General features: G+C 38.7%; 1 protein-coding gene across 7 annotated transcripts in view; it reads right to left on the reverse strand.

The window, feature by feature from the left end:
- The window catches only part of ITCH (itchy E3 ubiquitin protein ligase), a 116967-nt gene that overhangs the window by 88315 nt on the left and 3588 nt on the right, over window positions 1-25064 (reverse strand). For 3 of the 7 annotated variants that reach the window (XM_073309878.2, XM_073309877.2, XM_073309876.2), the window contains exon 1: window positions 12467-13246. The exons of 1 other annotated variant lie outside the window; for it this stretch is intronic. In XM_073309878.2, the coding sequence (XP_073165979.1) occupies window positions 12467-12634 (168 nt within the window). In that variant the 5' untranslated portion in view covers window positions 12635-13246. Of the gene's footprint in view, window positions 1-12466; window positions 13247-25064 lie in introns of those variants that run through there. 3 more of the 7 variants (XM_073309882.2, XM_073309880.2, XM_073309885.2) reach the window with 3 other exon arrangements.

Consider the following 25064-nt stretch of genomic DNA (forward strand, 5'->3'; position numbering starts at 1 on the left):
CAATGCATCAGATCAGTGGCTCTGATATGCCAAGAGATCTAAGTGATAAATGTGTGGTGCTTATTTAATAAACAGTGGAAGATGTGAAGGAAATGTCCGGTTATGCTAGTCTCCCACAGATTTTAAAGCGCACTGTTCAATCTGAAGGGACAAGGAGGTAAGTAGGTATCTGTCCCTTCTCTACTGGCTAGGCCATACACAATGTTAATGAGTCTACCACAGCTTCCAGCGAAGAGATGTAAACCTTTAGCAGTGGATGCTTATGCACTTAGTGCAAAAGGTTCCAGGTTTGTTCACTTTCAGGACACTCCAAGCAGGCTCAATTACACATGAACATGTCTATTCAATAAACATTTTAGATTATGTATTGTGCAGTGTAGAATATGGATAAGGAGACTAAATATATAAAAACGACATGAACTTCCTTGCTTGCAGGTTACAGTGTGAAGTGAAAAGTATGGCAAAGCAGAAATATTAATGTACTATTGACTGTTACAGTATCAGAGAGGCAAGGTGGGTGAGGTAATATCTTTTATTGGACTAACTTCTGTTGGTCCATATTTTCTAATATCCTGGCACTGACACGGCTACAACAACGCTATATGTCACAGTACTATATCCTGCCATTAATGCAATTAATATTTGTTTTTACTAGTTATGAAGCAAACCTTTCTAATAATCTTGTACAGTGTGAGTGTTCTTTCAATGTAAATATTTTAAAAGAAATTAAATTAATTAAAACGGATAAGACATTTAATCGACATTTATAGAGCAGCTCCATTCATATCAGAACAACGATTTAAGTCTAGCAAAATTAAAAACTTAAGGATCTTTTATACTTTAAGAAAGCAGCAGACCAAAAAGTCTAGACCAAAGCAGACATACCAGACAGCTTGGAGGTATTTGCACTAAAGAGTGAAGCTGCTATTTTCCATGCACATAATGCATCTCTACTAAATGTGATAATTACCTGATGTTTGAATTCACAGACAGTAAGTACATAAAGCATAAAAATTTAATCCTAAAATCTCTCTCATGGCAAATTTTAATTTAGATGCTTGCAAAATACTCAGTATTAAAAGACCTGAAAATATGTGACCTCATTTTCACCGAGAATACAGTGCATGGTTGAATAAGTACTGTAGTGAGCAGTCCTATTTAATTAAATGGGATTTATTCACATGTGTAAGTATTTTCAGGATCAAGACCTAAAACTTTTACAAGCAACTTGCTTACTGATGAGTTTCAGGTGACTATAATTCCATTAATCATTATTAAAAATGATAGACCAGAGTCTGTTGTATATTGGGTAGTTCTCCAAACTTCAGTGAAATCTCAGTTTTCGGTGGCTCTGTCAATCAAATCTGAAACCTGAGATACTTTTGTTGGATGTTTTCTAAAATTTCATAAAAGCCATTGGTCTGTTGTTGCATGTGGGTAACATGACACAAATCAAGTATCATTACTGAATTAGAAAAATTATAATAATCAACCTAATGAAATGCTTAAATAAAAATCCAAAACTGTTAATGAACAACCTTTGAGGAAGAAAGAATATCCCAGCTGGTGGCAATAGTTAGACTTATTTTTAAGCACATAACACCTCTGGTTTAATACAAATTAAATATATTCATTAAAAATTCCCACCCATTTTGTGCTAAACAACAACTTAGCTGTATAATTTAAGTCTTTGGATCATTTCCCTAACCTAAAGGAAAAAAAAAATCCAACATAACATCATTTAAAAAATTAGATTTGAGACAGGTAGGTGAATTATGCCTTGTAATATTTTCATTTCTACTGTAACCATGTTTTCAGTGATGAACAGGTAACAGAAACTTTTGCAAAAGCTTCAATTGCTTGCCAAAAATAGATAAAAAATGTCAGCCCTGGTCCTACAAACAGGTGCACTACAGATCCTGACACCTGCACAGAGATAAGGGTCTGTACCTGCATCTCTTGGCAGGATTCTGCAAGCCGTTCTGTTAAGGTAGATCCTTGAACCCATGAAAAATGTCCTTATCAACTTAATGTGCCAGTTGAGTGGCCTCAATCAATGTGTGAAGCCTCTATATTAAGAATTAATTAGTCATAGAGGGAAGTATTTTAATTTTTTTAAACGACATTTTAATTTTTTAACTATTTTAACTGGTATAAGAACACTTACCAATTAAAGCATGAGCTATTCTGGAAAATGACTAACAGCAGCATAGGAAGGTTATATGTTTATTGTCTGAATGATTACCGTACCAATACATTAAAGAATAATCAGATGACTGTCAGCCTTGCAAACTCAACTTCAGTTCTTTTCCATCTCACATGTCACCACCAGTAATAAAGACTACACAACCACACCGAGAACCATGCAGCCCCACAGTCTGCGGGGGGTATGCCCAAGTGGAACTGACTAGAAATTAGGCCTAGTCTACACACAAGTTGCAATAGTTTAACTGAAACTGTTTTTAAATCAATGTATAGTTGAACAGGTACAAAAGGTTGTATAGCACTTTTTTGGAACAGCTTAACTCAGTTCTCACCTGACTTAACCTAAATTGAAATAACCATGGTCTCATCTGCAGTAAGAGTTTCCATACAAGCTTTTGCACTGGTTGAGCTATGGGCTTTAAAAATCACATCTTAAGTTAAAATTAGTACAATTTCCTCATGTAGACAAGTCCTTACTATTTTGTTGATGGATGCTAAAGGAATAAGAGAATGTAGATCACTTCCTAGCTGGCATCATAGAACTCTATGTTATTGTATCAATGTTTTCTGTATCAAAACAAACAAGCAAACATACATTCTCAATTTTACAAAAACAGGCTTTCAAAATAAAAACCACCCTGCAAGTCTTTCCATCGTTTCCGGACTTTTCCATCTTGGGCATCATCATCATCAATAGTGAAGATTGGGTTGCACAGGTGTAACTGAATTAACTCCATAAACAATCCTGTTGACGCACAATGGACAGAATCCAGATTACTCATCCCTAGAGGTCATGGCTCTTTTATGGGTTAACAGTAGCAAGAACTTCCTACCACTAACGTCAGCAGATAATCATAGAACTGGAAGGGACCTCGAGAGATCATCTAGTCCAGTCCACTGCACTCATGGCAGGACTAATTATATAGACTATTCCTGACAGGTGTTTGTCTAACCTGCTCTTCAAAATCTCCAATGGAGAAGATTTCACAACCTCCCTGGGGCACTTTATTCCAGTGCTTAACCACCTGACAGTCACAAAGTTTTTCCTAACGTCCAACATAAACCTCCCTTGCTGCAATTTAAGCCCATTGCTTCTTGTACTATCCTCAGAGGTTAAGAACAATTTTTCTTCCTCCTTCTTGTAACAACCTTTTACATACTTAGAAGACTGAGAGGGGACATAACAGTTTTCATTTTCCAGACTAAACAAACCCAATTTTTTCAATCTTCCCTCATAGGTCATAGAATCATAGAATATCAGGGTTGGAAGGGACCCCAGAAGGTCATCTAGTCCAACCCCCTGCTCAAAGCAGGACCAATTCCCAGTTAAATCATCATTCCCAGTTAAATCATCATGACCAGTTAGGTCATGTTTTCTAGACCTTTAATAATTTTTGTTGCTCTTCTCTGGACTCTCTCCAGTTTGTCCACACCCTTTCTGAAATATGGCACACAGAACTGGACATAATACTCCAGCTGAGGCCTAATCAGAGAGGAAAAATTACTTCTCATGTCTTACTTACAACACTCCTGATAATACATCCCAGAATGATGTTTGCTTTTTTTTGCAACAGCATTACACTGTTGACTCATATTTAGCTTGTGGTCCACTATGACCCCCAGATCCCTTTCCACAGTACTCCTTCCTAGGCAGTCATTTCCCATTTTTTGTGTGTGCAACTGATTGTTCCTTCCTAAATGCAAAGTACTCCATTTGTCCTTATTGAATTTCATCCTATTTACTTCAGACCATTTCTCCAGTTTGTCCAGATCATTTTGAAATTTAATCCTATTCTCCAAAGCACTTGCAACCCCTTCCCAGGTTGGTATTGTCTGCAAACTTTATAAGTGTACCCTGTATGATATTATCTAAATCATTGAAGAAGATACTGAACAGAACCGGATCCAAAACTGATCCCTGCGGGACCCCACTCATTATGCCCTTCCAGCATGACTGTGAACCACTAATGACTAAATATACACAAGGAAGACGACTTAAGTAGGGAAGAATTATATTTAGATTAATGTTTCAAGAAGAACTGAATTTCCTTTAAAATATATATTTATTTTGTAATGATTGCATAGAGCTATTTTACTATCACAATTAGGCATTCCAGAGTATCTGGGGTGTCTTCTTGCTGTCTCCCATGCTTAATTACCAAAGCTTAGAATATTTAAAATATGCTAATTGTTAATATTGTAATAAAAGAGAAAAAATCTTAAAGCTATAACTAACAATTCCCAGTAAACTGAATGTGACTAGGCCCTCATGTTTGCTATTATAATGCAACTAATAATGACTCCATTTTTGTATTTATTTTTTATAAAAATATTAACATTTTCCAGGGTCTGTGATAGCTAGAAGCAGAAACCAGTTTGCTTTGAAACACTGTTATATGACTCCATGATATAAAAGGTAACCATTTAGGAAACTTTTCATTGTAAGTCAGCTGAGTAATCAAATATATTTCTTAAAAACTGAAAATGAAGAATATTGCACGAAGTCTTGTTTGGCATAGAGAAGGATACATTAGGACAACCAGGGAATCAGTGCTTTTAGACATCCAGCAGAATTAATAATTCAGTGCTTGACTGGGTAATATCAATGGTTGCTTTTGACCTCTCACAGTTAAGGATTTTCTCCAGGAAGTTCACCTTCATGACCCACGCCCCTTGTAGTATGTGGAATTTAGATAAACTATTCTGCAGTGCTCCCTAATTTAGAGGCAGATAGGATGCACTGAATTCTGAAGGAATGCTAAATGATTTTAAACCATTTGACAATCTTTAATGTTATGCAGCCTAACATTTTCTGGAACTTCCGGAATTCACAGACAGCTTTCATTTTTTATCCTTTGTGAATTTTATCCTTCAAATTCACACACATAATGAATCAGGAATAGTTAGACTCTAGGTAAGAGGTTTGTGAAAAGAAAGTAATGGCAGTAGATGCATTATTCAAGATTAACTTTAGAAGATAAAACTACATTAAGTGAACAGTTCACCTTCAGAAGTTCGCACTTATTCAAGTACGTAGGATGGGAGTTATTTGAAGCAGGGTGGTTATTTGAAGACACAGTTCTGTCATGCAAAGCTGGGGAGCAACAGAACAAGAGGCTAGCAGATCCAGTGAGACTCAAAAACTCTATACAACTCCTGTACGCCTGTCTTTGGCACAAGTATTGGAGCATCTCTGTTGCTAGCTGGCCCTGCTGCTTCACTCCTTTAAATGGCCAGTCTCCCCATCTGCAGAACTCCTTAGCCTCACTTGTGTAGAGCAGTGTAAAGTGGGACCTCATGCCTCCTCTAAACCAAACCAAACGATAAAATGCAAGGAAGAACTCCTACTACAGAAATTTTAGGCAGGCGAGTGATTGCTTGATATTGCTACTCTCCTGTCCTTGCTGCTGTTCAGTCTGAAAAGACTCCCCCTTCTCTTATCAAATTGCTGCCTTTTGAGGGCAGAATGCTGGAGCAGACACAGGGAATTCATTAAACTCTCTAGCATAGGGAAAAGACAGAAGAACAGAAGAGGGCAGGACAAGCAAAACGGTGGTCAATGAAACTCAGGTGCACAAAGCAGCAGCATCATAACAGATGTATGCAATATCTGGACAAAAAGGCAAATTGTGGCTAATTATGCTCCATAAATTCCATGTGATCCTGTGCATATCAAATACAATCTATCATATCACCCCTCTTCAATCTGGTGTGCAAAATGCCATAACTTCAAAGGGGTAAGGAACTTGGTCCACACACACACACACAATCAAGAGTTGTTTTAATTCCAGCTCTGAACTTGGCTCCTTCGGTGGCCTTGGGCAAGTCATTTAACCTTATTGCTTAACTTTTCCCCCATCTGTAAAATGGAGCCAATACTTACTTGAGCAATAGGAATTGGGAGGATTGATGTTTGAAGTGCTTGAAGATGAAAGTTCCATAACAGAACTGCTATCGGGGCTTGAAAAACCAACTCAGGCAGGGTGAGTTGAACTTTTGGCCTTGAACCACTGGCTCCTTCTCTGGAGAGGAGCAAGGAGGCAGGGACCAGATCATCTCAAGTACTGATTCTAATTTGACAGGAAGAGAGAGGGCCAAGAGGGAACACAGCAGAGCAGCCACCACTAGCTCTTTTTCAGGAGGGGAAGGAGGCAGGGAGAAGAGTGACTTCTTAGCTACTCCTCTTTTCACATAGTTGGCAGGAAATGAGAAGAGCAGCTTCTGAGCCACTTCTCATTTAAGAGGAAAAAGTGGGAAGTGAGAAGCAGAGAGTCCAGGTGGAAAGTGGAGCTGGAAAGCCAAGGGCCTCTTACATATGCAGGAACAAGGGCACAAGCAGCTGAAAGGCCCTGCAAAAGGCTATTTTGGAGTGGTGGAGAGAGCAGTGTGGATTCACTCTGGGCATAGCATTAACTCATTTTATCTAGGGGCAGAATTAATTTGGAAGGGGGAAAGACTGACTGGGGACAGAATGGATTTATTTTGGAGAGAAAGAAAAAATTAATATTTTGGGGGGAGTGAACGAACTGATTTGTTGAGTGGGAGTGAAAACGTGCCAATGGAAATCAAGTATGCTCATCTTCGGAGAGTGGTGGCACATGTTCATTACACCTTGCCGAGTAGGCTGAGGTATCGTGGAAATTTTTCAAGCCCCATGTATCAATAGTTTCAATATTGTATGTAACCCCAACTTTAGGTTGATAGGTTGGACTGCCTTAAAAAGTCTCATTTATGTCTTTCCCCGTCTCCTTGAGATTTGTATGACACCATTGATTTGAAGTATTTCTGAAAAGATAAAAGCTATCCAACAGAGTTTGTCTACCTTGTGTATAGAAAGTGTTTAGCACAGAGGTTACCAAACTGAAGTCCAGGGAGAGCTGGTAAGCCATATGATTCTGGTTCTGTTCTGTGTTTCCAGATGTTAAAACACAATACAATAACAAAAACAGGAGGTAGCCTACATCATAAAGAACAGAAGGGGAAGTCCATAAGGGACTGTAAATAAAATTTACATCCCTGATCTAGCACATTATTGGCACTACCAGAATACTAAGAAAAACAAAACAGATTTGACATTACGTCTTCTACCTATCAATTCCCATAGTAGTTGAGTGCCTTTTACAATCTTTTAGTGTAAAAAAAAGAGTTAAAAAAATGCTTGGAAAGAAATAGGATTCAGGAGAGTTTCTGCATCAGGTTGTAACTGGGGTCAGTGAAAGGATCAAGGAGGTCTTTTACAGCAAAATGCAGCCTGTCCAGTTTCCCCACCCACGCCTTTATATGTACTTCACTTAACCAATACACTGCCACAACAGTCAGCCAGTTAATCAGTTTTAATTTCTAAACAGATTTATTTTGTTCAAAGTAGCCTGTGCCCTAGTACTCAAGGACTACAAGTTAAAACCTAAAATCCAGATGCTTAAGTTACGAATACCCAAAAAGAGGTCAGTGTAAGTGGTTAAAAAGAGCTTAGTGTGATTTGAGTGCAAGAAAGAAAGGAGACAGCCCTGTAATTCAACAACAGTGTTCTAAATTTTTCAAACTTTTCAAAAACAATGCTCATCTGAGATGAAGCCAGAACACTTTCAAGCCAAAAGGAATTTTAAAACATTATTAGAGGCATCAGAAGTAAGATAATTGGTGTTTTATTACACAACAGTTGGCCCCTGAATTTAAAATTAAGACTTATTTATATCAGGTAATTTAGAAGAAATAGGCACAAATAAAACCAGCTATTACAGTGTCTAGATTCAGGTACAACTCAGCTTATTATTAAATTGTTAAATTATTAAATAATATGATTATTAAAGAAACCAAAACATGTCTCAAATACTTGAATTTTTTTAAACCAATACAGAAAAGCAGTATCATAGTTTAACTCTGCTTACTGAGTCAACGTGTAAGTTACTCTTCTGGTATAATCAGTCAGGTGCAGCTTCAAAGACAACACTGGTAATTTCAGAGCCATAATAAAGTACCAGTGAGAAAAAGAGGAAAGTTTTGAGATGCTCTCCTGTGATCGAATAAAAAGGCACTGACATTCAGGATGACAGTGGCTGTAACATGGAGAAAAGGAAAGAGTATAAAGCAGAAGAAAATGGTGAAAACCTGCCCAACTCCTCCCATATTTTCTCGAACTGTTTACTGCCTATGGAAGAAACATCTGATGTTTTAAAATAGATCTTAAAAACTCTTAAGAATGTGTATTGAAAAGAGGTTCCTACTTCAAGAGTAGCAACGTTTCTACCTCTCTCTCACATATACAGATATATAGAGATAGAGATTTTGAGACACACACACAAAACCACCCTATTGTTTTGAGACAGGTGGCAGTCCTTTCACCTTGATCAACCTACCTACAGGCCTGGCTTCCCCCCCGCCCACCTTTCCAATGTGTAATGTCACGTTACACACCACAGCAACTTTTCCTTTAAGCCAGTTGCCCTGTAACTGTATGTGGTGGATGAGACTGATGACAGTCTGGTTCTTTATACACCTGCTGAATCTCTGTTCCCATTTCTTCCACCAGCAAGTAATCAAGCAATACATGCAACAAATCAAATCATCAGCCTGACACCTTTCTGGCATCCTTCACTAGCAATAGATCATCCAAAAGCAGCAGTATTGTCTGTGTAATACCCAGATGTAAAACTACACTGATAAAGATCAAGGAAGTTTATGGACTCCAGTGAAGACTGCGGGTCCATACTCACCTTCTCCACAACTTTTCCTAAAAAGTGTCAATTCCTGGCAAGATTGTCATCAAGAGTTTCTTTGCTTTTCTGAATTTCCACACTCACACCCACCTGAAGAGAAGGATGTGAGAACAGGAAAACCTTTCTGAACGCAGCACAAGCTGACGGGTTAGATAAGGAAAAGGGGTGGTGGGGGGGAAATGCATGTCCTGATTACCAAAAGGGGGAAAAGAATGCCCTTCTTTATGAAACATACAGAGAAAATACTTCAGTGACATTGTAACCAGATACTCAGAATTGGCCCAACTTGCAACTTTTGATCTAAATTCCTAGAGATCAGACATGTTCTCTCTACAGATTATACAGATTAGTAAAACTGGTCAACCAACTCTATATGCCTGGAGAAAGATACCCTAATAAGAGCCTTGTTGAACTCCAAACTGCATTATGATGACTACAAGTTTCCTGAATTCAACAGCTTATGTAATATTCATTAATTTACATTTCTATGCACAGAAAACTAATTCTGTAGCTTGCATGCAATTAGTACAAGGTCACATGACATGAATTACATCTTCTATAGATATGCATGATTTGGTCTGAGTAAAAATTTAAAAGTAAGGCATTTTAACCATTAGAACTGCAGCATATAAAATTAAAAGAGGAAAAAAGAGGAAAGAAAGGAACAGAAGAGAAATAAGGGGAAAATGATGACTAGACGATATCCTCTTGGTAGCATAATACTATCACCCAGCAGTGAACTGCTCATGGGGAGACAGAAAGTGGATAAATTAGGGGAGGAAGGAAGGGGCAGCGCATCACTTATTACACACACACTCTGAGATAAGAAACTAATTTGGAGCCTATAATTTATTTTCTGTACCTTGAAAATAACAGCAAACGAATGAAAGAGTTAAAAGGGTGATCGTTCTGATTAGACTAACACAGCTGCTACTCCAAAACCAGTTCTGATTAGATTTTTACATATATACGTTCAGAAAAAAGGTACAATTTTCATGTATAGCATTAAGACAGTTGGCTTCTTGAAGCCTAGCGAAGTAGAGCCCCCCAAAAAGCACTGCACAAAATAATTAAAGCCATTTCTGAAAACAAAAATTGTATTGTGACATTCCCTAGAGTACAATCTGGACTGCTGAACAGCTGTGTACCCTCAATTTCTCCTGGGGTGCTTTTTGCACTACTTTGCCATGAGAACCACTACTCTCACACAGCCTCTAGCATGTACATTACTTCCAGCTGAGATATGAGTGGTCTAACCAGCTGCTCCTGAATTATATTGCAGAGTGACACCAGCAAATTCCCTGTCCCAGACTTGTCCCCAGAAATGTGCGCCTTGTACTGCCCAGCTCTTTTCTTCTGGACAATACAAGCTCATACATAATCCATCATTTTATTAATAGAAAATTATATGCACAAACCTCATCGCAAAATGGATTCAGATAAAACAACAAGTTTATTAACTACGGAAAGATAGATTAAGTGATTACAAGTAATCAGGCATAAAAGTCAGAAATGTTTACAAAGAAATAAAAGTTAAAATGCAAACTAATACCTAACTTAACAAGCTAACTGAATTTAAAGCAAAAAGGTTTCTCTCATCATATATTTACAGCAGCCTGGCTGGATTTCAGTCAGTACCCTTCCTCCCCCACTTCAATGATGCTTCCTTTGTCTTTCCAGTGTAGTACAGATGAGTACAGATGAGGGGAGGGGGTAATCTGGGGCCTCTGTTCCTCATTTTTCCTCTCTCTCCCTCTTCTTTGAGAATCATCTTCAGCTGGGGTTCAGGCAGCACAGTCTGTTTGCACAGGAACCTCCAGCTGTTCTATTGCCAAGATGTAAATGTATTGCTCACGCCCTTCTTTCTGCCAAAGAATGGCCACTTACCCAGGTGATAGTCCATTTGCTTATGTTGACCCCTAACTAAGACATCAGTTTGCCTTCTGCCTCTGAGGAACTGGTTTGTGCCTGCTTTTCTAAATCTGGAACATGTCTTATAGAATAGAATTTTATAACATCACACACAATGTTGCCACATATCTTTTACCAGGACAATAATGTACAGCGTATGATGAGTTTTCAAATGATGCCTCACAAGGCATACTTTATACAAAATTTATCATAGCTTTGTAAAAAGGATGAACATATGGGTACATACAGACTACTGCATGTATATTTTTATTTCAGTTGTTTCCTCGTCATGATGCAAGTCATTTAGAAAAACATAATACTGCATACACGAATAGCCTAGTTATAACTGATTCACCAGGACAATACTCAAAATGACAAGCTCTGAAAGGACAACTGAAAAACAAATTTTGTCAATCCAGGCCCAAATGCTGAAGTGCCGCACAGGGTCAAATTCATTGTGGGGAATGGGTGGAGGAATAACTAAACTGCACCCTGTGCAGCTACAACCAATTAAAAATGTTTGCAGTCATGAAGAAATTATTGGGACAAAATTCTATGGCTTTTGCTTTTCAGGAGGTTAGACTAGATCATATTGGTCCCTTCCAGCCTTAAAAATATATGATTTTAATAAGACTGCAACACAATGATTGTATTCAATCAAAGTGGAGACCAATTTTAAAGCACTTAAATTCAAAGCTTCCATGAAGGTACTTACATTTTCAGCACAACTGCAGTGACAGTACTAACATCAATTCTGGGGTGGAAAGAACACTTGAAAGTTGGCACCTCACTCCTCCCACAACAGGTCACAAACTATCTTTGCATAGACTCGGGCTCGCAGGACTGCTGGTATGGCTGGAGCTCAGGCTATGAAACTCAGTGAGGGGGCTAGGACTCAGACCTGAGCTCCAGCCTGAATGGTAAAGCCTACGCTGCTACTTTTAGTGCTGCCGTGCAAGCCCATGTCTGTAGACCTGGGCTCAGACTTGCTGCTGGGGGTTTTCTGGATTTGGGGGGTTGTTTTGCAGTCTAGACGTACTCTCAGGTGGTTGCTGTATGATGGCTGAAAGTGCTGTTGTTGCTGCCATAGTCTGGCAATATGCAGGTAAGTATGCGGGGTGGTCTGTGAAGGGCAAAGGAGGAGACCATTTTCCAAGGAACAATGACAGGGAGCCTACATACAGTTCATTCTATTAATCAAGGTCAGTTGCTAATAGAGGGAATTTGGCCTGTCTTCATGCAGAAGCAAGTTAAGCATTTCTTAGTACAAGAAGTTTTCTACCTACTTTTTCAGACAATACTCAATGGATTTACACAAAACCTGGCTCCATGAAAGCGGATCCATTTTGGGGACAGAGAGACAACTGTGAAGTCTTCTCTTGTTGAGTTTCAGCAAATTTACTCTTAAATGCTCTAGGCAGGACTGGGGCTGCAACCTATAAATTAAACTCATGACCCTTATGATTAGTTAAGTCTAGCTGGAGAGGACACTGGGATTAATAATGAGATGTTGTCATTTTTCCTTTCAAGAGGTCAAAATGCCAAAGTCTCTCAATGGAGACTGTTCAATGTACACTCAAGAAATCACCCTTGACGTTAACAATTTATGCAGTCATCAATGCCCCTCCACTTGCCTTTTCTGGGAAGATGTTAAAGCAACTCTGGCACCTCCAGGAATCCTCAGATTTCCTTCTCCTCACACAATTTGGTATTAAGACCTGGACATGGAAGACAGACAGCTCTGGACCCTTGTTAATGATCTCTATTGTGGTAATGGACAAAAAATATATAAACCTGGCCATTTGTAATATGCTCCTCAGCACATACTGTAAGAAATGAGGTGTGGCTCTCCCTCCCAGCCCTTTTTATCCAAATATTCTATCTTCCACATTGAGTTTTGTTCAGATACAAATGAAAGCAGCAACGGGTTGGTGGTCAATACATCCTGTGCAGCCAACTTTCCCTGCATGGTCCCTTCTCTCTTTCCCTAGAATTCATTCCACACCTATGTATCTATCTTAAGCACTTATATGGCCCCAACTACCACAGAATCTGACCACCACACAATCTTTAAGATATTTATCCTCTCCCTGTAAGGCAGGGAATTGCTATTATCCCTATTTTACTGATAGGGAATTGAGCCAAGCTTCCCCGACTATGCCACTGGTTCACTAAGTCTGCTCCTCCTTCTGCGGCTAACCAGACCCCTCCCCCAGGCACTCTGGCCAGGCCCCCCACCTCAAAGAGGAGTTACGTGAATACTACTTGTTTTCTGGGTTTCAGATGTTTAAGTTTGCATTACCTTCAGTCCCTCCCACCACAGATTCCTGTGTACATGGAGGGGCAGGAAGGGGGACTCAGAATCTCAAGAAGAGCGGGGTCATTCAAATCCCAGAACATGGAGCAGACGAGGAAAGGGGCTCATACTCCTGCAGAGAGAGATAAAGCACTTCTAGATCCTAGCACACACACAGAAGGCAGAATTCAGGGCTGACAGGACATCACACTTCCTCGGCTGCCCCTCGTATTCTCCAACCCTTCCTCTCCTCTGCACCCTCTCCCACCTTACCTGAGCCCCTACTATCCATTCCCATTTATCCCCTCCCCATAACATCTTCATCCCTTTCTGCAGGCCCAAGCCCCTCTTCCCCTATTACCACCTACTCTTGCGCCCCAATCATCCCTCCCCTCTCACTGGGAATTCCTGGGGTAATTTATTCTCTTTTCAAAAATAGTTTTTAAGACCTTCTGACTGTTCTTAGTTTGGAGAAATGTAATCAGAGTACAGCAGAACAAACACAACTTTGATAGACATTTTCCCCGAAGGCTTACAATTCATTCTCAGATTGCTGCCCAAGGCGGGCTTCAAACATCAAAGTTGCAGATTCAGAGAGGTATTAAGCGGTCTCCATTCATCTCAATGAGGTGTTCTCAGCTCAAAGAGAATACCCAATGGAGATTAATACAGCCTAAAACAATAGCTCTGAGGCATGGTCTACACTACAGCATTAGGTCAATGACAGCTATTCCGGTCACTTTTCCCACATAGATAAGATTCTCCCTTGTGACACCTCATACATTTAGGCCTGTTCTGCACTTGAAGGATAACTACACCGCTCAGAGGTGTGAAAAATCCATATCTCAGAGTGGCATAATTAAGTCAACCTAAGTCCTCATGTAGACAGCGCTAGGTAGATACCTAGCTACTGCCTCTTGGGGAGATGGATTGCCTATGCCATGGGGAAAATCCCTCCGATTGGCGTAGACAGTGTCTATGCTGAAGTGTAACATTTTAAGTGTAGACAAGCCCTCATCCAAAACTAGCTCCACTGCGGTTTATTACCACCTTTTTTGTAGAGACTTGGTCATTTTTTAATCTACAGGACAGTGCTCATATATCCAAGCCAATCAGAATGAATTCTGTGAATACGATTTCATGCAACACAAACAAAAGCTTTACTGAAATTCCAAATATCATCTACCAAGTCTCCTTCCACTAATTCTATAGTTCTATCTAAGAAAGCACTTTGACAAAATTTGCAATCCCCTGCTCCTTGTTACTCACTGTTCCATTATTCTTTATATGTTTAGTGATTTTTTTAATATGGTATGAATATTTATATCAGGTTTTGAAGTTAAAATTAGAGTGTAATTGCCAAGATTACTCTTTCTGGCACTTCTCCAGCTCATTATGCTTTTTCAAAATTAACTTGAGGTTTAGTAAATGTATTGGCCAATTCTTTTGGCACAGCAGGATATACTGTCCTCCAGACCTTTTATCTGTATATATTCAGATTGTTCAAGTATTTCTTTACCTGCTTTACAATAGCTATTGTTACAAAGACTTTGTCCATTATTTTCAAATTGCCCCCATTTTTCATGTTGGGCAGATTTTTAAACAGGAACTAACAAGCTTAGTTTCTACTATTAGAAATTTTCCCAAAAATATACTTGTGAAAGCCCTTCAGCTTGCATTAACTCATTTTGTTTTCTTGCTGCCCTCCTCTTTCATGGGAAGCCTTGCCTAACTGGATATTCTTGTTTAGCTACCTCACCATTTTTCATTTCCAGAACAGGATTCTTTTTACATTCAGATCTCTTAGAAACCACACAAACCACAATGAGCACGTCTTACTACTTGCGTGAATCTGTTGTGCCTTCATTATGTGTGTTTTGGAATCCTTCCCCGAGCCCCGTTCCACACTTGCGAATTTTCAGATTGTATTCCCCCCGCCCCCAACCTGACATACTGTGCCACCCCTTAACATGTTCCCATTTTATACACATCTAAACTGAGCAAGTGGGCTGAATGGGACCAGAGAACCATTGGTTCTGTATGGAAAGAGTAGGAAGAAAAGAAGCACAGTAGCCCAAGTACCACTTATCTCTTAACTGGCTGGGATATCACTTAATCCAAACAGTTGCTTCATTAATAAACCAATCCTCTCAGCAGCAGCCTGGTGCATCCATTGAGATCAGGCTTCTTTCTTTGCTCATACTAGACACTAGAACAACACTGGCTAAGATTGTGTCACACTAATATCTATTTCTCAACAGATTCTTGAAGTCATCCTTGAGATCACTGAATCCCCTGTAGTGTCGTTTGCTTCCATGTCCACTACAGTTAGTGAGACTTCTTAAGAAACAATCTACCCTTCTTGTCACAATTATTCAGGCATCCTGCTGTCTATCTGGGTCACTATATCTTGTGTCACATTTCTTCTATGAAGTTACTAATCAAAATAACAGGAGGAGGAAAGTAGCGACTCCAATTTAATTTTCACAACTGAGCTACTATTAGAGTTTGGTTGCTTCAGTCTGCTCCTTCACAGCAGCAGAATACAACAAGATAAAGGTTAAAAGGTTCCAGAGATCTCTCTGCTCATTTTATTTATTCTTCCACTATATTTCTTCCTGCTCCTTAATTATGTCAGGTGTTATCTCAATAGGTCCCAGATGGTGTCTTCTCTTCTGCTTCTTCGGTTTGTCCCAGGGCTTGCATTCAATTCCAATGGGCACATCTACACTATGCTTTTTTATCCCAAGTTAATGGATTGTTTTTTTACCATAAGGATCAGCAAACATTTGTAGCTTCAATCAAATGTGTAGTGTCCAAACTAGCCTTCCCAGAAGTGTTTACAATCTCAAGTTAACTATCAATTAACCTGAAGTAAAAATCTCTAGAACACACTAATAGCATCTAGTTCTTATATAGTGGTTTTCATCCACAGATCTCAAAGTGCTTTAACATAGGAGATCAGTATCATTATACATACTGTCCCCACTGGACAAGCCCAGTGACTTCAACAGCTGCAAGTCCCTCTAAAAAAAGTCACCATGCACATGTAGCACGCCTGTCCTTAAAAAGGAACCATATACAACTTTTATATAATACTCCTTAAGATTACAGACAAGCTGCACAATCTGTTCTCTGAAGAGTCCTTTGGTGTCATGGTTGACGTTTTTTTACTCAAAAAGATGTCTTCACTTTTTATTACTTGTCAGTGTCTAGGTGCTTCTACCTTGTGGAACTGCTCCAATTGTTTCTCACACACAGGGTAGGTCTCCACTGTATAGTCAACCCAATCTCTTACTTGCGTGTTGCCCCTAATCCAGCTCTCTCCTACCCCCAAAAGCCTCCATTGAGAGTTTAGTGGTGCTTTCAGTCTGAGCTAGTTGGCCCATTCTGGGGTTCAGGCTTGTAAATCCCCGCCCACTTTGCAGTGAGGGCACAGGCTAGACCATTTGAGTGCCGATAACCATCATCCAATGGCTTCACAAAATTTCTCCCATGTGCTCATAAGGACAGACAAGCTCTCCTACAAGTCACTGAGAAATAAGCAGAGTAGCTCAATTTACTGCAGCATGAAGAAGCAAGAGATATGCCCCCAAAAATCCTAGCAGTCCACACAGGTGAATGCAGCACCAGTGAGGACGCAGTAATTCAAACATGGCTTTTTCAGTATAGCTACTCACACCCAGGCTAGGTTAACCTGGATGCTCAGACCCAGGTGCTGATCACCCATGTTAACTCTACACTGAAAACATACTCAGAGTGCACTCATTCACAGGTCTTGATGCATGCTTCAGCTCAACCAATCAGTTATTATGGAGGTGCACGAATGGCTCCATAATTAAGGTTGCATTGAGTTTTCTACTTCAAACAGCTTGAGTCCATTAACTTGCATGACACTGTAAGGCCTCTTTGTTTACCCAGCCTTTTGGTGAGGGAGGAGCATAATAAAGGTTGGCACTTGCACATGAGATGGGGGGTACTGCTTGAGTTTGAATAAATCTGACTTGTTAATTTGTGTATTTGGGTGAGGAAAAGCTGCTGGGTTTGTATTTTGTGTGACCGTTTAATTTACTGCAAAAATATTTACCAATTTAGAGAATGTTAATACACACACACACACACACACACCCAGAAAAATACACAGGTCAACCACCTCTGCTTTCACACACCCTTCAGACACAGCTTTCAAACAAAAAGCCTTGAAACAAGAAACATATTCCTTCATTAATTATGGTAAGTGTAGTACGGTATGCGTGTTTGATTCTGTTATCCCTCCAAAGCACTATTATCTTCTCTTCCTATTTACTGCTCAAACTTTGGTTAGACACATGCCTTTATACTTGCCTCTGCTCTACCCTTTCATCATCACTAATTGTTCATACACACCTCTGTTCACCCAGCTCTACACAGAGCTCTCAAAAGAAACCCAGCCTCACCCACACAAGGCCATAGCTACATCCTGCCCACCAGTCAGCCATGATTTTCAGTCACTCATCACTAAGTACAGTATCTTTAATTGCTTTGAAGAATGACCAATCTTCCCTTTGCATTTTTGCTATTCCATCTATTTTTTATTTAATAAAATAATTGCATCACTTGGCTAAAATGAGACAAATTAAATATATTAAATTAGCTTTAAAAGATTAAATCATCAGCTCATTTTTGCTTAAGTCCACTAATTGCCACAGGATTTGCACTATTGGTCTACAAAGCCAGTACCAACATAGGACAAAGCTATCTTCAGGACTGGGTCCTATTGGAGGAACTTTCCAAAATGTAGTGATGATTTATTTTGACAACTTTGCAAAGTTCTTTCTATGGTATATTAGGCACTCACAGATCCTTGACCATTTCAAAACAAGTCCTAGGGTAAAGTTTACAAAAGCACCTGTCTTGAGCCTTGTCTACATGGGAAAGTTTTACCAGTTATACCGGTGTAACTCCCTTTGTTGACAGTCTTATTCCAGTATGAGTGTCTTTTTACATACACTAAACTGAAAAATGGTGTTCATACCATAATACATGGCTACCCAGGAGGTTATATGGCCATAACCATATCACTACAATTTGTAAAACTTTCCTGTGTAGACAAACCTTGAGTCTGCTAAATCACTTGGGGACTTTTGAAAATGTTAGCTGTAAACTTTATTTGCTTCTGCTGTTTTTAATTTAACTTGTAAATAACCAGGAATTTGCTCTGATTGCAGGGCAGGAGGATTAGAGTTATAGAAGAGGAAGTACAGAATAAATTATGTTAAGGATAGGATGTGAAATGTCAAAAAAGCAAAGAAATTCCGTTAAATTGGAGCATCTCTCTCCACCTATGCAAAACCCACCAACTTGGGGATATATTTATAAATATTTTTTGCCTATACAATGATACGTAGACAGTTTGTGGCCACCTTAGCTGTGTGCTGATTGGGCCACAAGCATCCTAGGGTTGAGAACCGATACTTTAAAATGTTAGATGTAATGTTGCTCTGGAAGTTTGCCATTCTGATCCATAAAAATGGCACTTATTGCCAAAGAAAACAGTCTCACTTATTTCATGAAGGTAGGAAGCATTTGAAGTTTTTCATTAATTAACAGATTTGTTTAATTCCAAATATGTTTTAATTTGTATATACTCCATTTTTTGTACTAGCAGGAAATTAGAAAATGGGATATTAACTGTTCAAATTTTAATTACTGCAGAAATAAAGATCCATAACAGGTTCAGAAAAAATGAATATTAACTTCTTGCTAACAATTCTATTTGGCAATTAATTAAAAGAATGCACCAACTGTCTGTCTACCAGGATAAGTTTTTCTACATATTTAGATTATGAAAACTTCATCCATTTTTGAGTAGAGGAGAAAGATGATAAATGGTCCATATTGACTAAACCATGCATTGTAAATTAGTAGACGAAAACCCAGAGAGTTTCCATTCACTTTTTAGCATATTGGGAGTTTTTTGTCTTAATGGCACTGTTTTCACTAGTGAATTGGAGGGCCAGATCATCTTCCTCAATTTGATGTTTTCTCCCCTTTTTCCTATTAGTGAGTGCTTTAGCCCCATTCAGACAGCTGAAATAAGGAACCTGCACTAAAGACTAAACTACTAAGAGTAATACATGGGGAAGGGAGATGTACACAAGAGGAACGCAGACTGGCCCTCCTCCCAAAACACAGCCCAGTTTTGTTGGCCTTCTATCTCCCAAACTCCTTTATTTTCTTGTGCCTTCTCTCCCTACTGCTCTGAATGATCTGGTCTGCAAGAGCAGCCTAAGGCTATGGCTACACTACAGATCTTACAGTGGCACAAGATCTGTAGTGTAGGGCTGCTGCTGTACCACTGTAAGGTCTCCCATATAGCCACTCTATTCCAATGGGGGAGAGCTTTTCTATCAGCATAATTAAACCACCACCACCAAGCAGCGGTAGCTATGACGACAGGTGAATGTTTCCCACAGACATAGCACTGTCCACACCAGCACTTGTTGGTGAAGCTTATGTCGGTCAGGTGTGTGTTTTTTCACACCCCCTGACCAACAAAATTTTTATTGACAAAAGTGCTAGTGTAGATATAGCCTAAGACACACCTTCACTAGGGTGGAAAAAGTGTGTTCTGAATACAAGCTAAAATCCTAGTGAAAATAGCTTGCAGTTTTCACACAAGTTTGCAGGGCCAGTTAAAGTCTAAATCAATCTGCTAACTCGGAGAAAAACTATGAACTGCCTTGTCTGCATAAGAACTTTTACCTTGAGTTAGCTACCACATCTTTTTTCCTAATGAAGACAGAGCCAAAGAGTCCAAGAGCAAGTCAGCTGTCTCCAGCTACAGACACCTGCACTCCTGCTTCAGTGAAATTGGTCATCTAATCACATATGCACCTAAAGGTACTCTTTGCGTACAGTAAGTGAAAATGTGGCAGAAAGTTGAATCTCATTTTTTAAATTGCATATTTTTCCACAGCAAATGTAGGCACCTATTGCTGTTATGGACAGGTACATTTTGTAGATAGAAATCAAAGTAAGATGCATACTTTCTGTTCAATTCAACAACCATAATAATACAGCCTTAGCTATGATTTGACAATCTCAGTTAAGCACCCAGTGGACACGTGTTTACAAATCCCTTCACCGCAACTGGCATCCTTTTGTAGTCTCAGAAGAGGAGAAAGGATTGAGCAAACATGGAGACAAAGCCCCTAATCTCTAAGGGTGTTCCCTCCAAACCAGAGTTGAAGAATACTGGCAGGGTACTGTGTGAAAACTTGTGCCACTCCTGCCAAGCTGGACCTGCTCTATGAATAGTCGCCTTCAGTCTTCATTGTTACAAATCCAACACATTTCAAGAGCACTAAAATTTACAATCAAGATTTTTAATATGAACACTTACTGACAGCAAATAAATCTAAGCCCCACACTCATAAAATAGGGAAAAGTCAAAATTAGAAAAAGATTAGACTTATCACTTCTTAAAGACTTATTTGGAGACGCCACTCTATTATTTTCATGAGACAAGAGTAAGTTTGTCCATTCCTCTGGGTTTTCCAGTTTATAAGATACTCATTTCGTTCTGTGAGAATTTGTAAAAATCCTCTAAATCAAAAAATGCTTCTAAAAAAAAAAATAAAGTAGTGTTTTTGCACTGAAGACTTCTTTTGAAACTACCTTAAAACAAAAATACCTATATAAGAATTTAACATTATACTTGATTAAATGATCTACATGGATTCCCAGCTAACAAGTGCTAGTAAATCTAAACATAAATCTCGACATATAAAGAGAAAAAACTTGTTTTTAAACTAATTTTGTGAAGCTGTTCTGCTCGGCCTTTCATAGACTTACGAAGAAAAACTTCATAAATAGCGGTCATTACATTTGGTCAAATATTCAAAAAACTCCATTTAATCATAATAAACATCAAGTAAAAATGGGACAATTTTTAAAATTAAGACGTTAAGATGAGTATTTTCAGATTGCGTTCCTTGTGTTACTGCATCTCAGAATACAGACAGAGGTACAAATAAAAATATCTTCGAGAGAAATCATTCTAAATAGTGTATGAAGCAACAGTTTTAAATGCTTACACTTCCTTAACTATTTAGAATGATTTCTCTCTAAGGAATTCACTTATATATGAATTTGATGCTGTGTGGTATGATATATAAAAACAGAAAAATAAACACTCCATCTTACTGGCTTAAAAAGTGAGGTTAGCACATAGTATGGATTAGCTAACCACATACAGGTTACACTAAACACTATGCTCTTAATATCTGGAATACACATATCTATAGATAAGAATATTTGCTTCCTCCTTCCCTAAACAGAAGGTAGACTTGAAAACATATTGAGGGAAGATTATCTAGATAAAAAGCTTGTGTTTTGAGTGACACATTTATGGAATATGCTTTTGGGGGATATAAAAAGGGTCTGGTTAACCCCTTTTACACTTTTTTTTTAAATTCAAAGGCAAGATACACCAATGGAACTTTTAAAAAATAAAATGCAATAAGTACAACTTTAAAATAGTAAGTCAAAGTTTTATTACATTTAAAAGTCAGCTAACAGCCAATTGTACATATTAATACTATTTAGCATTTTCTATCTTCAAAGCACAGATTAACTAAGAAATTTGCAACACTCTTAGGTGTGGAAATAGACAGAGAGGGTTCAGGGAAAGTGCAGAGGGCCAAAATGCTCAGCACACAGGGTTTACTAAGCACCTGTTCAGAAAGGGTTCTGTATACCACGGAGAAGTGTGTGTGAAAAATGCTCAGCAACATGCACAGTGCCTGAGTACTAAGTAGGAGGAAGTGGACAATGATCAGAGAGATAATGGTTACAGGATATATATACAAGGCATACCCTATGTACATTCCAATGAATACAAATAAATAATGTTATTTTATTTTGGTTGTTTAAAAATGTGTCATCCAGTAACCTGTATGCATACACAAAACAAACAATTTGGACCTATGGAAAAAAACATCTCTTCCAATCCGATCTGATTCCCCTCACAAGGCTCACACCCCCAAGCCAGCCACTTATTCATACTATCCAGCCCAAAGATAAACCTGAAGACTTGTTTACACATAGTTTTTGTACCACTTTAACTATGCTGGTTTCTAAAACATTAAAGCAGTACACTCCCCTTTTGTGGGCAAAGCTATATTGGTATAACTAAACTAGATCAATATAAGCACCTTTATACCAGAATAACTGTGTCCACATGAGGGGGTTATACCACTTCAACTATGTCAGTTTCCAAACCAATATAGTTATAGCAGTACAGACTGTACAGAAAAGCCCTGTGAGAAAGAGAGAAACTTCCAATGGGACCTGAGGTCAACAGATTAAGGCCCTGACTAACCAAGGTGAGAAACAGATTTCACAGTTGAGGACTCCTCACCAAGAAAAATCTGTCAAGGCCCCTTGTAAATAAACCAGGGGATTGCTAGCTCATGTTCCTCAGATCTCAACTGTTGCAGTAATATTACCAAGGCAGAGAAGCAGAGTCTGAGGCACCATGGTCTAGCTGGTTTAAAGCTTTACATGTTTAAAAATGACCAAACCAGCATGCCCAATTTTTGGATTCTCAGTTACCCCAACTGCCAACCAGGAGAAATGGTTACCAGAACATACTTAAGAAGTTTTTCTTTGAAAAAACTGAGAACAAGAACTGCCACAAGGGCTGGACACAGACACAAATATGTCCAAGGGTTTTAATGAAATGAACTCTCTCAAAGGAAGTTCACCAACATCTCATGTGTGCTGTTTATGCCGATTTACCAGTCTGCAGCTCACTTTCTATCTAATAAAGTGAAAGAAGCTGAAGGAAGAAAGCTCAAACCTTAGTTGCTCCGTTAGCAGCTCAAAGCCAGATTCTCAGTTCTGAGATACAACCATGCAGAAGCTATAAGTGACTTGCCCCAAAATCACTCAGTAATCATAATAGCCAGGATACAAGTCCTGTGACAGACTTTTGACCCAGGCTGCTTGTGATTGCTCCTATCTCAATACTTCAGTTTATTTAAAATAAATTGCTAATTCTCTGAGATATTCACAAATTCTAAATATTCTTGATGATAAAGGTTCATTTTGTATGGCTATCAATTTAATCAAATTCATAGAATAGATGATAACCAGATTAAGGAATTTGAGTGGGAGTGCTCCTTTTTCCCATGCCCTCCACATTCAAGGCCTTTTGAAACACAGGGCAGGCTATCTTTCCTTAGTCCAGGGCTTAAAAATTTACTAGACATCCATTAGCCAGAAACCAATACAAATGAGAAATGAAAAACAGTGAGATGCAAGTGGAACCTCTTGGTGAGATGCTCAGACTTCCCTTCAACTTCTAACCGCTGACAAAGAGGAAAGCAGTAAAAAAAATTTAACAGGATGGTGTCAATGGATCCTGCTCAGAAGTGTCTGCTTTCATATAATGTTCTGGCTAATGGGTCAGGCTTCAAATTTGATGCCTCACTTCCTAGTTCTGCTCAACCAATGGAAAAGAAAAGGCACATTTACTCTTTTCCCCCATTTCACGATGGTAAATGGTGGGTGAATTTTTCAAGCCCTACCTCTGCTTGACTGGAGCACATGTATTAAAGATGCTTGTTTCAGGACCAACTATTTAAATGCAAACATTAGCAACTCTATTCATGTACAAGGCAACAGACACATCCTAGTTATACATTTTGGAACAGCTCAAATAGGTGTGAGGAAGAAGCTAGTAGTGTTTCTAGACAAAAGAACTGGAAGAAAATACCCTACTTGTGAACATTCCAAAATTCCATATTAGCATTGTATGCTTGTTTAAACAGTTAGAATAACCAATGTCAATGTCCCCATATCATGTTTCCTCAGAGAAAATCTATGTCCTCAATATTTTTATTAGTGTGTTCTGTGAACTAACTACTGTTAGTGTAGAAATTCCATTTATAATTTAAGAGTTTAATGGAAAAATGTCAGAGGTTTTTAAAAGTTTGTATAGAGCTTGGTAATAAGAAATTTTCCAAGAATGGGAACCTCATTTGCAGGTTTTCAAAGGTTTCTTTTCCAGTTTACAGTGAGTCTTTCTGAAAAAAATCACGGATTGTTCAATATAGATTTAAAGGAAATAAAACAATCCCTTTGGAGGCCTTTGACATGGCAAGAACTCTCCTCTGCAACCCAAGTTCTAAACACTACACAAAGAAGCAAGATTATTTACTTTCTTCTCTAGAAGGAAGAAAAGTAGGATGCAGACTACCCTTTCTTTTCCCAAAAGTGGGCACCAAATTAGTTCAGATGCCTGAAACACAGCCAAATGAATGATGCCAAACAGATGGACTGTCTGGAACCTTTAAAAAAACAAAACAACCCCAACACATTTGCTTGATTCTGTGGCAGACATTGGAAAAACAGAAAAAACACTTCCAAGATAGATAAGCAAACTGTGATTACATCCTATTTTGCCTTCTGGAGCAAGCATGCACATCATAATCCTTCTGTATGTGGGCAACGCTCATTTACAGTAAGCAGCTGTAAATGTTCTTCTCCCAGCTACACGTACATGTGCTGTGCTAAATGTCACTCCCTTTTGAAGTTTGAGGGCACACAAACTACAATCATCTATCACAAAGATAATCAGACCAGCAGACTGACAAATCTAGCATGAAAAAAGCACAGAACTGGAGAAGCAAACTTAGAAGCACAATGTCCATAGTGTAGTTTATAGCACATATATACGCTAGATTATCGTTTTCAGTTTCTTTTATACACATTGTTTTCCTCATTTGTTTTGAATGAAAGTGGAATTATTTATTGTTTGTATACTACCAGCATGTGAGACATTTTAACAGATGGTTTAAGTTAACATGAATAGTGTTATTTAACAAATTAACTGCATTATAATCCATTCATATAAAATATATTTGTCTGGGCACTAACATTGCTAATTG

The sequence above is a fragment of the Lepidochelys kempii genome, chromosome 13 (assembly GCF_965140285.1).
Source record: "Lepidochelys kempii isolate rLepKem1 chromosome 13, rLepKem1.hap1, whole genome shotgun sequence".
NCBI classification, from domain to species: Eukaryota; Metazoa; Chordata; order Testudines; family Cheloniidae; genus Lepidochelys; species Lepidochelys kempii.